We start from the raw sequence: 14488 nt of genomic DNA on the forward strand, positions 1-14488 counted from the left end.
AGATTAATGTCACCAGTATCAGCGTTGTACATAGTTGACTGCATCTGTAACTTGGCATTGACCTGCTGCTTGCACTGAGCAATAAACACAAACAAAATAATTAGCAAGCAACGTGTCATGCGATGTAGGACTGAGCTAACACTTACCCATATTGGGTACAGACATCTTCTAGAGAAATTTCACTCATTTCAGGTTGCTATTTCGTGAGCGAATGACATTTTCCATTTCAACCCAGCTGAGCTGAGTACCTCATCGTTTCGTGCTTGCCTTTTAGAGCGTTGAATACGTTGTTTCAGAGATAAGCATGTATATAATTTTACAGCATTTTGAAATGGGTTCAATGTTTTTCCATGATAACCAATGTTCATGTTTTGATTGAATAGGAATGATAAATTTATCAATATTATTCCATTAAAATTTGTATCACGTTTTCGTACTTCCGTCTACCTACCTCAGCGCGGGATATATTTGGGTTTCTCTACTCTAAAGCCCCGAGTGCAGCAGCTGTGGCGTTGATGTATGGACTGATATTAGAACGGTCCTTCGTGCGAGCAGTGGACCCAGAAATTGGACAGTGTCGTTGACTGCTCACCCCTATTGTATCTATTCCTTGGTCAGATAACTCTATTTTGAAAAGAATGTGTAATGACAGGGGATGATTTGTGGTGAATTCTAGTCGACCTGGTGGTTTAAGCTCATGTGATAGTAAATACACCTTGTCTCTGTTAATATTACGCAGGTGCTTTTACTTTGGTTATATGCTCCTTCAGCCCTCGGCTGGCCAATTTATGTATGGACGGAAAGAGCTGCAAATTGCATCATCGGCTAAAAAAACGTCATTGTCACGTATCCTGCCATTAATCTATCGTCGGAAGTAATTGAACTGGTGTGTCCACAGCGAGTATTTGCGTTTTCTTGAGATGGCTCATTAGAAATGACCTGCTTACCTGATCGGAGCTGATCTGAGGCTAAAATTTACACCATACGTGAGGAAAAAGATTCACCGAAATTTGTGTAAAAGCCTGAACGAGGACACCAATAACTTTCCTGCTCAGCTTCCCGCCAAGAAGTGTGAGGTAAATGCTATTTAAAGCTACCGAAGAATGACGTTATCAGCATAACTTCATTGCCAATTACTCATTTCCAAAAATCTGTCTAGCTCATGCTATACAACACATAACGCAAGTCAAATAATAAAACACTAATATGCGACTGGATTTGACAGTAATTTCCTGTCGGACGAAGTCTGAGTCTCATACGCTGTTATATTCCCAGAACTCTGCATAATCAATGCAACTTTAGTCTCCTGCCGCCGGGCTTTGCTCGCCTGGGGGAGAACAGAACCTTTGACGGCAAATAGCATCAGCGTAATTCATGCCACGGTAACAGCACTGCTAGAGCACGGTATGACATACCTATCCCTAGGCGACGCCAACAATTCAGAAATGCTTTGATATACACTATACAGGCCTGGGCTGCCGCCCTTGTATGCGACATAATTGGAGTATCTGGTAGCAATCACCAAACTTTGGTTGCAGTACCTTCACAGGAGGTCTTGCTCTTGTGCACAAGGTACACATGGCGACCAAACATTTTGTGAAAGGTATATACCGATTACTGAGATCGTAGTTAACATTTATATTGCTTAAAATGTTCCTATTTCCCCGGTAAAAGTCTACTTGATTTATTCACACCATTGACACTTCCTAAGTATATACATGAGCACACCCTGTGACCCGGACCCAGAATGACCTTAGCCGGTCGAATATCTCTGAATGTTTTGGCCAAAAACCCTTATCACAAATACGTCGCTATGAAGCCTGATTACGTCGCTGAATTCCTTATGACTTTGTGATGCAGCCACTAGTTGTGCATGCATATTAGTAGTAGATATTTCGAGGCATTGCTTCTAGCCTTGCAGTTTTCCTATCATTTAGTTTAAACTCAAACGATTAATTATATCTTCCACCTCAGTTCAAATGAAATTGGCATGCAAGATGTATTCAACATTCACAGAAATATGGGACCAAATTGTTGTGGACATGGAACGAAAATCAAATGTTGAAACATACATTTTTATAATAGGAATATGTAAACTCGTAACTCTTATATGTTTCGATAAAGACGTGTTTTCTCGGTTGCTAAATAAAAGGCTGGGCAATGTGGATGTTCACATCACGCGCAAATAATCGCCTAACACCGATTCATTGATAGCAAATTGCGAGCGCTTTCATTCGATCCTCTCAGCCAGTGTAGGTGCAGCTGCAAGCACCTTTGCAAGCACAGATAATTTATGAACTTTGAAGCGCTCGTTCAGTCGCTATTCCCAGCCTGTGTAGATCCAGCTTCAGTCATACTCGCGATGTCAGCAGGGTATCTTCCGCTTCCAGTCGCTATTCTCAGGCCGTATGGGCGCAGTTGCACCCACACTCGCGGTGCCAGCACGGGTGTCTGATGCTGCATTCAATCGAGTCGCAGTCGCAGTCGTACGTAGTCAGAGTCTCGTTGACTACAGTCGGGTGCCAGCACGGGTGACTCGAGTCGCACGGAGTCAGGTGGTTGCAGTTGCACTCGACCTCGCGGGTGGTGCTCATGTTGCTCACGTGGATGTGGAAGCAACGGTGGGCAGGGGTGCAGAAGAGGCCCTCGCTGCTGCAGTCACAGGTGTCGCGACAGCGGAAGCAGGGATTGCCTGGGTTGCAGTTCCGTTCTGGAATATAAAATGAACAATGGTGGTCAAAGCAGGAAGCCCGGGCTACAGCTCTGCTCTGAAGCAAGGGATACCCGAGGATTAGCTCCTACTTTGAAACAACAAATAGCAATAGGCTAGTTTTTCGACCTAGAATAGAATGATATTTGGCATTTATTTTGTAATTTCTTTCTTTATGTAACAAAAAATGAGATTTTGATCGGGCCAAGCTAAGATCTGGTGATGTTTTCAACGTTCTGGTGTAAGGTGTACACTTATCACTCAATGTGTTTTAATAAAGTCAAAGACGTATCTCTGGTTAAGCCCCGTCTTATCATAGGTATGAGGTCCTCAAAACAAGCAAAACACCATGAATTTGCAAGTAATGGCTACTTACTTTGTCCCCGTGCATCAGCCGCAACGAAAACAGCCACTATTACGGCGGTAAGACACAAAGCAAGTTGTGTTCTCTTCATGATAACTGTTCGAAGTTACACACTCGTAAATAGGTTGCCTGCGGACAGCGCCCAACGAGCCGGTTTTATATGATTTCTGCAAGACCTATTCAGGCCTAAGGCTGACAAGGTAATACGCCATAAGTGTAAAATTGGCCAAATGTCAGTCGTTTTGCTGGTGTTTTAGGTGTCAAAGTGTCGAAGTGACGCCCAGGTGACGGGAGTCGAGAGCCGATATGTTTTTAAGCAACAAAACAAACACTTTTCCTACTGAATGCTATTAAGTTGCGGTCATCGGTTCTTCACATGTGGGATGGGGCTGGGGGTCCAATCATTCGTAGTGCTCCATAAGCCCCCTTTACGACGGAACTTTTAACACCTTATTTGATCCGTTTGATCGGTTTGGTATCTGAGGAATTATAGTTATTGTTTACTAGTACGGTGTTTACCTTTCGAATGAAATGTCTATTGCTTGCTTCTTTGCTTGGAAATTTCAGCAAGCAGTGGTGCAATGTTCCGTCGTGAAAAAGACTATGTACCTATAGTGACGGAGAATTGAAAACACATGACACCTTCGTTTCATATATCGCCTATACCTGTCATTCGGTGTCCATCTTGTATGTGATTATGGAAGAAGCAAACCAAAACTTCTTTCTGAATCCCCACACACTATGACATTGCGTTTTCAAGTTTGTGTGAAAAACATGCACCGGAGCAAGTACAAGTAGCCAATTACATACATTACATTCACTGCCAGGCAGAAATTGTAAAAGCTCAATGTCCCCAGTGCTCGTGAGCTTTGTGCCGGTGTAGGTGTCGCTAGTCTGCCGTATCGATTGGTTTATAGGTGACGCAGTGGTCGCTCTCAGTGCCATCCGTGTCCGTCTGTCTGTTTGCATAGGCGTAGGAACAGAGTGAGGGGGCCGGGGGCCATGGCCCCCACTTTTCAGACATTTTTAAAGAAAATTTTTATTTTTGATTTAAATACAAAACTAAGAGCAGGAAACGGTTCAGCGGGGTGAGATGAGCACAAAACTGGCAAAGAATTTCTTCATAAGGTGTATCTAGGTATTGGGGCTCCCACAAAGTAACATTGAAGTTTTGCTGCCCCCCCCCCCCAAACACACTTTTTGTGAGGCTCCTACGCCCATGTCTGTCTGTCTGTCTGTCTGTCTGTCTGTCTGTTTGTCTGTCTGTCTGTCTGTCTGTCTGTCTGTCTTTCAGGCTAGTCCTTCTCTTATGGTGTTGGGTAAGTGTGTCTGCTAAAATATGATAATTTTTTCCATAAATATTTTCGTCTTTGATCTTTAAAATCGATATCCTGTTGTATACAGTCGTTCACAATGACACATCCTGTTTTATTGTGGCCCCTTACTTTTGGCAGATAGATTACGAATCGATGATTTAGCTGAGAGACCCAGCAGTGCATTAGGCACAACATGCTCTATTGTCATTGCATGTTCTCGCAAATTCGGACTTCACTTTTTGTTGAAAAAGCTCTTTCGCTGACATTCAATTTTGTTTGATCTAATATCAACAGTTCAACCTCCAGCGGCCGTAAACCGTCAAGCCCGAGACACATTGTCATGTAGAAACGTTTTTGTTTTGTAACGTTTGAGTCTATACCTCTGTTAAACAGAGGTTTATGGTTTGACGAATTTGAGCTCTTGTTTTACTTTGAGCATTTATTTCTGGCAGTGTCCACTTTGAAGGGTGCGATGAACTTTGGAATTCAGATTCTCCCGACTGCCCGGAATTGCTCGATAAAAGGGAAGGAGCTGGGGCCTGCGCAACACGCGCTGCGTGCGCTCTGACATTCTCAACCCATCCATTTACGCATAAACATTACAAGTAAATTCGTTATATAATTATGAGTAATACATACAAAATGGCTAAAGGTGCACATTTTACCGATCAAAAATCGCATAACATCGTTCCCTGTGTCCCGTCGTCTGTTGCGTAGTGATCAGCGATCGCCCCACGTGTGCACCCCAGCTGTGATGTAACGACAGCTCCCTGGAATGGGCCCTCATGGACTGGCCTACAGCCAGGGAACCGAACAAGGCGCCGAGAAAGCGTACACCTGGGAACCAGACGTGGCCGGGGCAGACGAGGGAGTGCTGGGCGGCTGGCGATCGGCCAGCTCGCGTGCGAAGTTACAGGGGAGGGCTCCAGGGGGTGGGACTGCACGATCAGCGCCAGAAAGACTCCGAACGCTAGCCGGTTGAGAGGGGGTCGGCGTCCGGCGTAGTCCATTTCTAAATGTCAGTTCCTGAACCGGTAAAAACCAGTATAATCCGGCTAGAGCCTGACGTCAGTTGGGCAAACGGGTGGATGTTTTTCGAGCCCCGTCGACTCACCTCTGTTATCGTCTGTGAGCGGCGCCAACTCTCAGTGGGCTGACGATGACCCCGTGACCTCAGAAGAGTCGGTGCGCCGCCCGGTCAGATCGCCCACAGCCGGCGGTCGCTGCAGACGCGTATGGAAGATCGCGCTCGTCGTCTCAAGCGCGTGTTGCTCTGGGGGTGTCTGGGATACTTTCCTGGCCGACCCGTTCGAGAGAGAAGAGTCTCACCGCCGCGACCGGAGCCGCCGCTTCTGCCGTTCGGGCTTGCGAGCCCTGCGGCCGCGCAGGTCAGCGCGCAGCGACCGGGCGCAGCGCATCGACCGGGTGAGTCCATTTCGGGGCCGGGGGAGGTAGTGTGGGGAGGGAGCTGTGAGCTGTGTTCTGTCAGAGGTCAACTGTCATTGCCATATATGGGTCTGTTCCAGTCGCACTTCCTAACACCTCTAAGCTCCTCCCAGTGCAAGGAAGAGGAGGTTGGAGCAGGGCCCTCCTTGGCTTTGTAGGGGCTAGAGCTGCCACTGGAACAGGGAAGCAATCTTGGAGGAGTTTGGAGGTGTTAGGAAGTGCGACTGGAACAGACCCTTTGTGATAAGAAACAGTGTGGCAGACATGCAGGATCTGTGTGGTGGAGAGGAAGCTACAGAGTTTGACTGCCACGGATTAGGTGATGTGTATTGATTCCGGTTTTTGTTACAAATTATCGACCAATTTCAGTTACCGTGTCGGGTAAAGCGCCAATGAACTCAGAATAATCTGTCAACTGAAATGGCATGAATCATCCTTTGGCAAACTACCCGAACTGACCAGCGTTTTGACATGACACTTACCTGAAGTCAACACTAATTGTCCTGTCTAACAAAAAACTTATGCGTAGTGGCTGTCACAAGTCTGTTGAGCGGTAACCAAATTCCTTCCGAAAGTCAAGTATTGGAAACCTGTTTGAAACGTGCTAGTGGTTGACCTGACCTCGAAGGTCGTTATTCAACCTAAAATCTGATATTCGGGGGTAACTCACTGTGTTTTGTAAGGGTCCATTATGTTCGTTATTCACAAGCTTTACCGTAAATAGTGACGTTACGGTGAACGAGTTGTCCCTCAACACAAGAATACCCATTAGTCCAGTGAGGGTTAAACGACTTAAAAAGTTTATCCATGCTATCTACAAAAACCCCAAACATTTTCCTCGACTGAACAACCACGCTCTTCAGATGTCATTGTGTAGGAGGAGTTGGCAAAATGTTCTAGTTTCGTTTTCTAGTGTCATTGTTAGCGCAGGGGGCTGAGAGCTCTCGGGCTACTTGCCAGATACAGTGAAACTAGACAAAACTCCCGTTGAGGATAAGATCAAACCATCAACAAAACGTCAGTCCACTGATCCAACAGCCACTTTGAAAATGAAGCCAGTGCTTTTATTTTGTGTCCATGCATTTGTTGGATTTTCTTTGTTTGCTTAGTTTCACTTTTATTGCCCATTGTCTTGCAATCATCAGCTCCATAAAACAGCATACATATTTTGACAAATATTTTCTAAATTCCCAATGTGAGCCGCCATTTCGACCATTAGTCGCAGTCGACCCCCTCCCTCCCTCTCCCACAACGACCACGTGTCGGCACCTGTGGGGGCGGAGGCTGAGGGGGGGGGGGGGGCGAGATGGGTAGGGTTTGTCCCATCCACCTGGGCTACCACAGGTGGTACGACAAAGCCCGCGGCCGGCCGCACCCCGCCGCACGAGCCGCAGCAGTGAAGTGTGTGAGGTGAGGAACAGATAGCGCGAGGCTGTAGGTATAGGTCCAAAGAAAGTCAGCGATAGAACGGAGGCTCATGAGGGCAACCGATGCACTGGAAGATACGGGCCAGCCTACGTTAGTGTGAACTAAGTGTAAAGAAGGACTTCAAGTGTGAAAAGGAACTGAATTGTGAAAAAAAGAGTGGAAAAAGGAAGCAAGAAGCTCGTCAAGAATCAAGAAGTAATAAACTACGAAATACAGTGATGGGAAAAACCTGATGTGACGAATGATTCAGTGACAAGTAAGAAGTTACAATGAAATAAGATAAGAAATAAGACCGGCGTGATTAAAATATACCCAACGAGATATGAATTTATGGCATTAGGTGAGGTATTATTGTCGGGAAACGTTTACGGAAGAAGCCTACGGAAAGCTTTGAATAAAACTCCTAACTTTCAAATTCCCGTGGCGTATCCGTATAGGTACTTTTATTTAGCTTGCGCAGCGCAGCGTCGGATCGTGCTCACCATCAAGAGCAACAAAGACTGCAGCCTCCAGGACCTATTGCAGCATATTACGACGCACGTGTTTTATACAAAGATAAGCGGTTTCAGCCGGCCACGTGCGCAACACGTTCTTCTGACTCACAGTTGGCAGCTTCTCCGAACTCAGTGAAGGTGAGCCCCGTCAAACGCACCGCCGCTGGCTGATCTCCAAAATCAGCCAATACTGCCTCCACGAATCGTTATCCTGTGAACGATGGATTGGTAGATGAAAAGAAAACCGACCGGTTCGTTGTTAGTGATGGCATTCGCTGTTCAGTGTGATGTTTGTCCATGTGTTGTGTGACTGTGTTCATGTTGACTTTACGAGCATCAGGCGTTAGTAATTGTGAAGATATTTGCACGATTACATATGTGCTTCTCAGTTTACTAATGAAACAACGTATTATCTATAAATAAACGTCTTTTACATTATAATCCTGTGGCGAAAAGCACGTCGGCTTTATGTAACGTCTCCGTATCAAATTCGGCAATGAGTTATCTCGACTGAGCTGATCTGTGCTGACTCCGGTTAGACCTGGGCTGATCTGCATTGACCTGCGTCGATCTGAACTGACCTCAGTTTGCTCTGACCCGACCTGAGATTATCCTAGCGTGACCTGAGTTGACCTGAACTGACCCGCGTTGACCTGTGTCGAGCTGCGTCGACCTTGGCTGACTTCAGTTGACTCCTAGCGTGACCTGAGTTGACCTGCGTTGACCTTGACTGACCTCAGACGCCCCGCTCTCTTCTCAGGCACGATGCAAGGTCTGCTATCTCCTCTTGCCTTCCACACCAATCTCTTCTCTGCGCGCGCCAAGCCCTGCGGTGACGGCCTGGTCTTCCGCTTACACTACCGAGTGACGTTCGCCCTACTGATGGCCTGCTGCCTGCTGGTGACGGCCACCCAGTATATCGGAGCGCCCATCTCCTGCCTGAGTGACGACTCTCTGCCGCAGAACGTCATCAACACGTACTGCTACATCGCCAGCACGTTCACCCTGCCGTCTTCCACCGCGCTGCGGGTGGGTGTTCGTTCTTTGGGTGAAGTTGGGGAATGATGGAGTCTTCTTTGGGTGTTCGTTGAGTGTTCATGGTTTTTTCGGGTATTCTCTCCGGAGTTGATGGTTTCGAGAGGTTGATGGTTTAATTTCGTAAAAGGATGGGATTTAAGAATGTAATTTTAGTATGCCATAAAAGACATTATTATTTTTGTTTTGATCTTGCATTGTGGTTTTGAGAAAAATATTTTTTTTTCTCGGGTAAATGTTACTGCTTAAATGATTGTAGACAATGCAACACCACTCTATACCGTGCTTCATTCGGCCTTTTTATCATCATTATGAATGTGCCAAGGATACGTTTGTCACCACAGCTGCATTTGTATTGACTCGTCACCATTTTGAGTCACCATTTGACAACCGCACCCCGAATTAGCATCCTCGTTATCACGATGTCAAATTGTCTATTTACATACTTTTTCAGTATCGCAGGATAGGATGCAACTTGTTCGTGCTGCTATCTTTTCCTCCTTAAAGTTTTTCTTTTGGCATCGTTCCTGTGCTTCTACTTTCGATGCCCTAATCAGCTTTCCACATGGTCAACTTTTTAATAGGCATCTCCTTCGATTTTGCTGTTTTTCATTTTAGCTACTTTTTCCACTACAAGCGCAATCTTACTTCTCCGCGTTGCCTCATAGTCATTTCTTCGCCGTCATCTATTCACACCCGCTATTTTTCCTTCCACCGCCATCTTGTTTCTCTGACGCCATTTTGTTTTCCCCATTCTAGCACGGCTGGAAGGCCGCGCAGCGTCGCCGTGTGGTTCCGGGAAGCGGACCCGAGGAGCGGCGCTACCACAATTACTACATGTGGGTGCCCTACATGCTGTTCCTGCAGTCAGTCTCCTTCTACCTGCCGCACTGGATCTGGAAGGTGGCGCAAACGGACAAAGTGCGCGGAATACTGCAGGTGAGAAATAGTAAATTGTGAGAAATGTGATATATGGCTCCTCTCCTGTGTAATGTGTCCAATGCCTCATCACTTTATTGAGGATTTTGGAGAATCAGTTGTTGAAAATTTGTCAAAATAACTAGAATTATGTAGAGAATAATGAATATCGAGAAAGCTTATCGCAATGAATTTGTGTGTGAACAAGTAGTTCCGCACTGTATTTAAACTGACAATTTCAATACCTAAAAATTACTTCAAATATTCCATGCGCCGTTTATCGTGACTTTATATCGAGTAATTCTTTTGATAGGTATCAATGAATAAACAACAACGAAACGCGCACCACCGTAGTCTCTGTCTCTTTCACCCACTGCAACGTCACATTGTCTTGCACAGGGTCTCAACTACGTGGTAGTTGACGACGAACAACGCCGCATGAAGGAGGCCCTCATGGTCAACTACCTGGTCTTCCACTGGGGCTCCCACACAGCCTGGGCCTTCAAGTACGTGTTGTGCGAGACTCTGAACCTGCTAAACACGGTGCTTCAGCTGGTGGTGACCGACTCGTTCCTCGGAGGACAGTTCCTCGGCTACGGACCTCGGGTTGTTCAGTACCTGCGGCACGGCGCCGAGGAGGATGACGACCCGATGAATCAGGTAACCATGACAACCAGTGAATGGAATGGTGTTTGTTCTCAGTCCAACCGAATGCCAGGCCAAAGCACTCGTAACGAGGCCCAGCTAAGGCCGAAAGCTTTCGAGAGACTGAGAAATGCGATGCCAAAACCAGAACACGAAAGGATCACAACATCAAAACTTGGTGAACGGCGCGTCAGTCACCGGTATCATGCCTGGCATTGGCATTACAACCGTGGTGTCCAATGGCTAGGTTTTATTTGCAGATTGTGCAGTTAACGACAGACATTGCGTTCACTTCAAATATTGCCTTGGTAATGTCCTTCAGGTCTGCTAATGCAATTATCTCAGTTTGCTGTATAAGCTAGGGAATTACGACCATTAATACGACCATTAATTGTCGACACAGCAACACTGATGAAATATGCGACCAACCAAAGCTGCCAACGTCATGTTTCGATCTTCTTTGCTTCTGCTGAGAGTTTCACTTGTATTGCCTGTATTTAGACATAAAATGATATGTGCTATAGATAAACGTTATATGAAGAAAACTCGATTGAAACTGGGTGCTTGTATTTACCCTGCGCTTCTACCGCAGGTTTTTCCGCGGCTAACAAAGTGCACTTTCTACCGTTTTGGAGCTGGAGGAAGTTTGGAGAGATTCGACGCTCTCTGCGTCCTCAGCATCAACGTGGTCAACGACAAGATCTACCTGACCGTCTGGTTCTGGTACATCGTTCTCATTGCACTGGGCAGGTGAGGCGACATTGGTGTGCAATGAAAATTGTGCAAGAGATCTTATTTGAACTTACATAACGGACTATTCGGCTGGAGAATTGCAATGGGATGGATGAGTGATAAGCTCGGTTGTCATTCTGTGCCGATGTACTGACCTGCTGATACTGATATACTGATGTATGTGTAGTAGCACAACCTGAAATGAACTGAACCTGTACAATCGGAAAAGGTATCTGAGCACGTTTCATTGTCATGTCTATTGCTGAGATTTTTATCTCAACAGCCTCTCAATTTGCACTTTGACCGTGCTATTGACCCTTCACCTTTCTTTTGGCCTGTTGTCGGGAGAGACAGCTGTTCCTGGATAGAGTGCAGGTGCCGGGGGGGGGGGGGTGGGAGGGGGAGGGGAATGAAAGAGGTATGGGCGGGAAGAGGTACGCCGCAGCCCGCAGACTACAGCTGAAGGATAAAGCCATTGACGAACCATGACCGGCAAAAAGACACACATAATGACTGTAGATAAAAAGAGAGAAATAAGATGACGGGAGAATATAACATGCCGGGTAAAGCAAAAGAAAAAGAAAAAGGACAGCCCCAAAGAGACAAGAAAAAAGTTCGGAATAAAGAACGCTACAGGAACATGACATGCCATGTCAGTGACACGTAACAGCTAACATTTGGCATATACCTATTTTTCGTATAACTGAAAGGCCTTCATTATGTCATAATCATATAGGCATGACACCTTGTGTTTGCTGATTACTCCGCCATGCGAAAAGCTGGTCTCTTACCACATCAGGCAATCTAACTAATGAATATAACATCTGCATATCCTTGACAGTTCTTAGTCTACCGTCGTCAGGGTACCTACTACCTAGTACCTACCGTCGTTTTTCTTCAGCCGTCTGTCGTCAAAGCGACCAACAGCTGTTCTGTCTACCTCACCTCAGCACCTAACTCGTTTTTCCGTCAGCAGTTTGCTGTTCGTGTACCGGCTGGCCACCGTATTCTCGCCAAAGCTGCGTCGCCGTCTGCTGCTGGCTAGAGGGAGCCGGTACGGTGCCGACCCGGCCATTGATGACGTCACAAGAAAGTGCGGCTACGGCGACTGGTGAGAACGTTTTTTTTTTTTAAGCCGGCATTGCTTAAAAGATAAGTGATGTCAGAGCCTGAAGTTGGCCAGTCACCTAGAAAGATAGGACAAACATTACTGTAATTTATAAATCTAACGATTAATTAGTCCCTCCACTGAAACGCTAAATAGTCTCTTAAAGGAAATAGTTCACTTTTCACATGGGGTTTTGAACTGGAATAGCAGTTTCGTAGCTTGAGCTGAGACTAGCACAAATCAGGAGCTTTTACGGCTCAACGATCACCCTAGACGAAGATATTCCATTTCTCGTTCCGAAAAGAGTGCCTTGCAGAGGAATGTGTGCCTTGCACAGGAATGCAGCCACGTCATCGTCAGCCAATCAGCATGCTGCTTACAGCCAATGCAGCATGCGTAGGTTTGAACTACGCAATATGATTGGTCAACGCGTAATAAGCTTCCGCGTCAAACATTATTTTACATAGAATATAGTTCGTCCTATATCAAAATATAAAAAATATTTGTTTTTACAAAAAGGTTTTATTTTATTTTCTGATCATTTTGAGCATAACAAATCATAAATCCATAGCAAAATACTAATTTCAGGAAAGTGAACTGTTTCCTTTAATTTTTGCGGTGAACAATAATATGAGCATGCGCAACATAACGAACATTTATGCACGAGTGCTTCGTGCTTCTGGATGTGCAAATGTGCCGTTGCTGTATTTAATGCTAATGTTCTAAATTTCACAGCAATATGCTACCAATCACATCTATTGACGAAAATACACGATTCCTTTCTTTATTTCAGCGAGCGTCTGATTGTGAGCCTGACTTTTTGGTTCATTTTTTTTTTCAGGTATTTGCTGCGCACGTTGAGCCGGAATATGAGTGCACCTGTGTTCTCCAGCGTAGTCAGACAGCTAGCTGTTCAGTTGCCGCGAACACGGACAACAATGGTCGAGGTCAAAGTATGACGTCATGCATATAGTGGTGGGAGGACTGCGGATAGTGATGGAAAGACTGCAAATAATGATGGGCGGACTCGCATATAGTGATGGGAGGAATCGCAGGTATAGTGATGCGTCAATTTAAATACGGAGAGGGCAGATATCAGTGATAGTGATTAACAGGAGTCACATAGATTGATGGGAGAAGCGACGTTCCAATTCTAACGTTCCGTGAACGACATCAAAATACGATCACATTCGCACCTTTGATTGATATGTGTTATGTCTAATGACGCATCTGCATGCTACAATGGTTTGAAAGGAATATTTAGCCGATTGCAAGGTTGTTGAAATAATGCCTAATGGCGAGGTGTTACTGAAGCATATTGCGTAATGTGTATCCATGTATTTTTACTGGCAAATGTGAGCACTGATTGGGCGTGTCCATTAGCATTGCTATTATTAGCACCGTTAGAAGACATTTAGCAAAATGTTAAGTATTGTCATGTAGTTTGCGCTAAATGACGAAAATTGGACCATATTGTGTCCAACTTTCTTCGTTTTTACAGGGTCCATAAATGCTTACGATTTGGTATTTGAAAACTGAAACATTCTACGGTCATCAACTATTTTCATCGTTAACTTTAATAAGAAAAAAGTTAGGAAATAATGAATAGTGAAGAAATCAATGTTTACCCAGTTATCGATTCATAATGCATGTATTTATAACTTATAAGTTATCACTAGATGCCGTGCTTGGTTTTAAGAGCACGCAGATACAAAAGTGTTGAGAAGACAGCCAAGTAGGTAGGTAGCCTATACTGTTAGATTCGTCACGGCTAACTATGTCATGTTATAACCGCATCGGCAAAGAACTGGTAATTAGGTATCATCCAATATCATGTAGGATTCTGGACATCATACGGTCAACCCCGTCTATTTGTATGTGAATACTGGACATGGTTCATGCTTTAGCTGTATTTTTCTGCTTGACATGATGCTATAGTGCCTTCATAGCCATTGTTTATAAAAAAATACGCATTCTTGAAGTGAAAACTCGTGATCTTTACGCTCAACTGCCATCGCTGTCAGTGTTGTTCTGTGTGCTTCCATACAGCCTAGGTGCTGATTTTAGGCAAAGTCAGGTGTCATATCGGTTCAATTACGAATGTATTGTATCATCTATATTGTGTTGTATATTTACAATGTATATTGTTTGTAGTGATGTATGGATTGGTGATGTTGGAATCGGCCCATATGCATCAATACACGTGTGTCTTTACATCGGCAAATTTTCAATCCCATGAGATACTACCTTCACAGGGAACAATGTTTTTGGGGTCGTTTGGCCACCAGCAGA

The 14488-nt window shown here is 45.1% G+C and overlaps 2 protein-coding genes across 3 annotated transcripts; one reads left to right on the top strand and one right to left on the bottom strand.

The window, feature by feature from the left end:
* Positions 1 to 1987: 1987 nt before the first annotated feature.
* Positions 1988 to 3602, bottom strand: LOC122375910 (cement protein 20-like). The gene is made up of 2 exons (XM_043355489.1): positions 3087 to 3602; positions 1988 to 2710 (listed from the first exon to the last, which is right to left on the bottom strand). Exons 1-2 carry the CDS (start codon positions 3163 to 3165, stop codon positions 2400 to 2402), a joined length of 390 nt encoding a protein of 129 aa, XP_043211424.1. The 5' UTR covers positions 3166 to 3602; the 3' UTR covers positions 1988 to 2399.
* Positions 3603 to 5571: 1969 nt separating this feature from the next.
* Positions 5572 to 14410, top strand: LOC122375909 (innexin inx2-like). Of its 2 annotated transcripts, none has more exons than XM_043355487.1 (7): positions 5572 to 5815; positions 8519 to 8787; positions 9553 to 9732; positions 10111 to 10371; positions 10949 to 11106; positions 12065 to 12199; positions 13038 to 14410. In XM_043355487.1, exons 1-7 carry the CDS (start codon positions 5626 to 5628, stop codon positions 13153 to 13155), a joined length of 1311 nt encoding a protein of 436 aa, XP_043211422.1. In that variant the 5' UTR covers positions 5572 to 5625; the 3' UTR covers positions 13156 to 14410. The 2 variants fall into 2 exon arrangements, with proteins under 2 accessions (XP_043211422.1, XP_043211423.1); XM_043355488.1 differs by lacking the exon at positions 5572 to 5815 and adding an exon at positions 7493 to 7896.
* Positions 14411 to 14488: the final 78 nt, after the last annotated feature.

Source organism: Amphibalanus amphitrite, unplaced genomic scaffold (assembly GCF_019059575.1).
Source record: "Amphibalanus amphitrite isolate SeventyFive unplaced genomic scaffold, NRLGWU_Aamphi_draft 001955F_arrow, whole genome shotgun sequence".
Taxonomy (NCBI): Eukaryota; Metazoa; Arthropoda; class Thecostraca; order Balanomorpha; family Balanidae; genus Amphibalanus; species Amphibalanus amphitrite.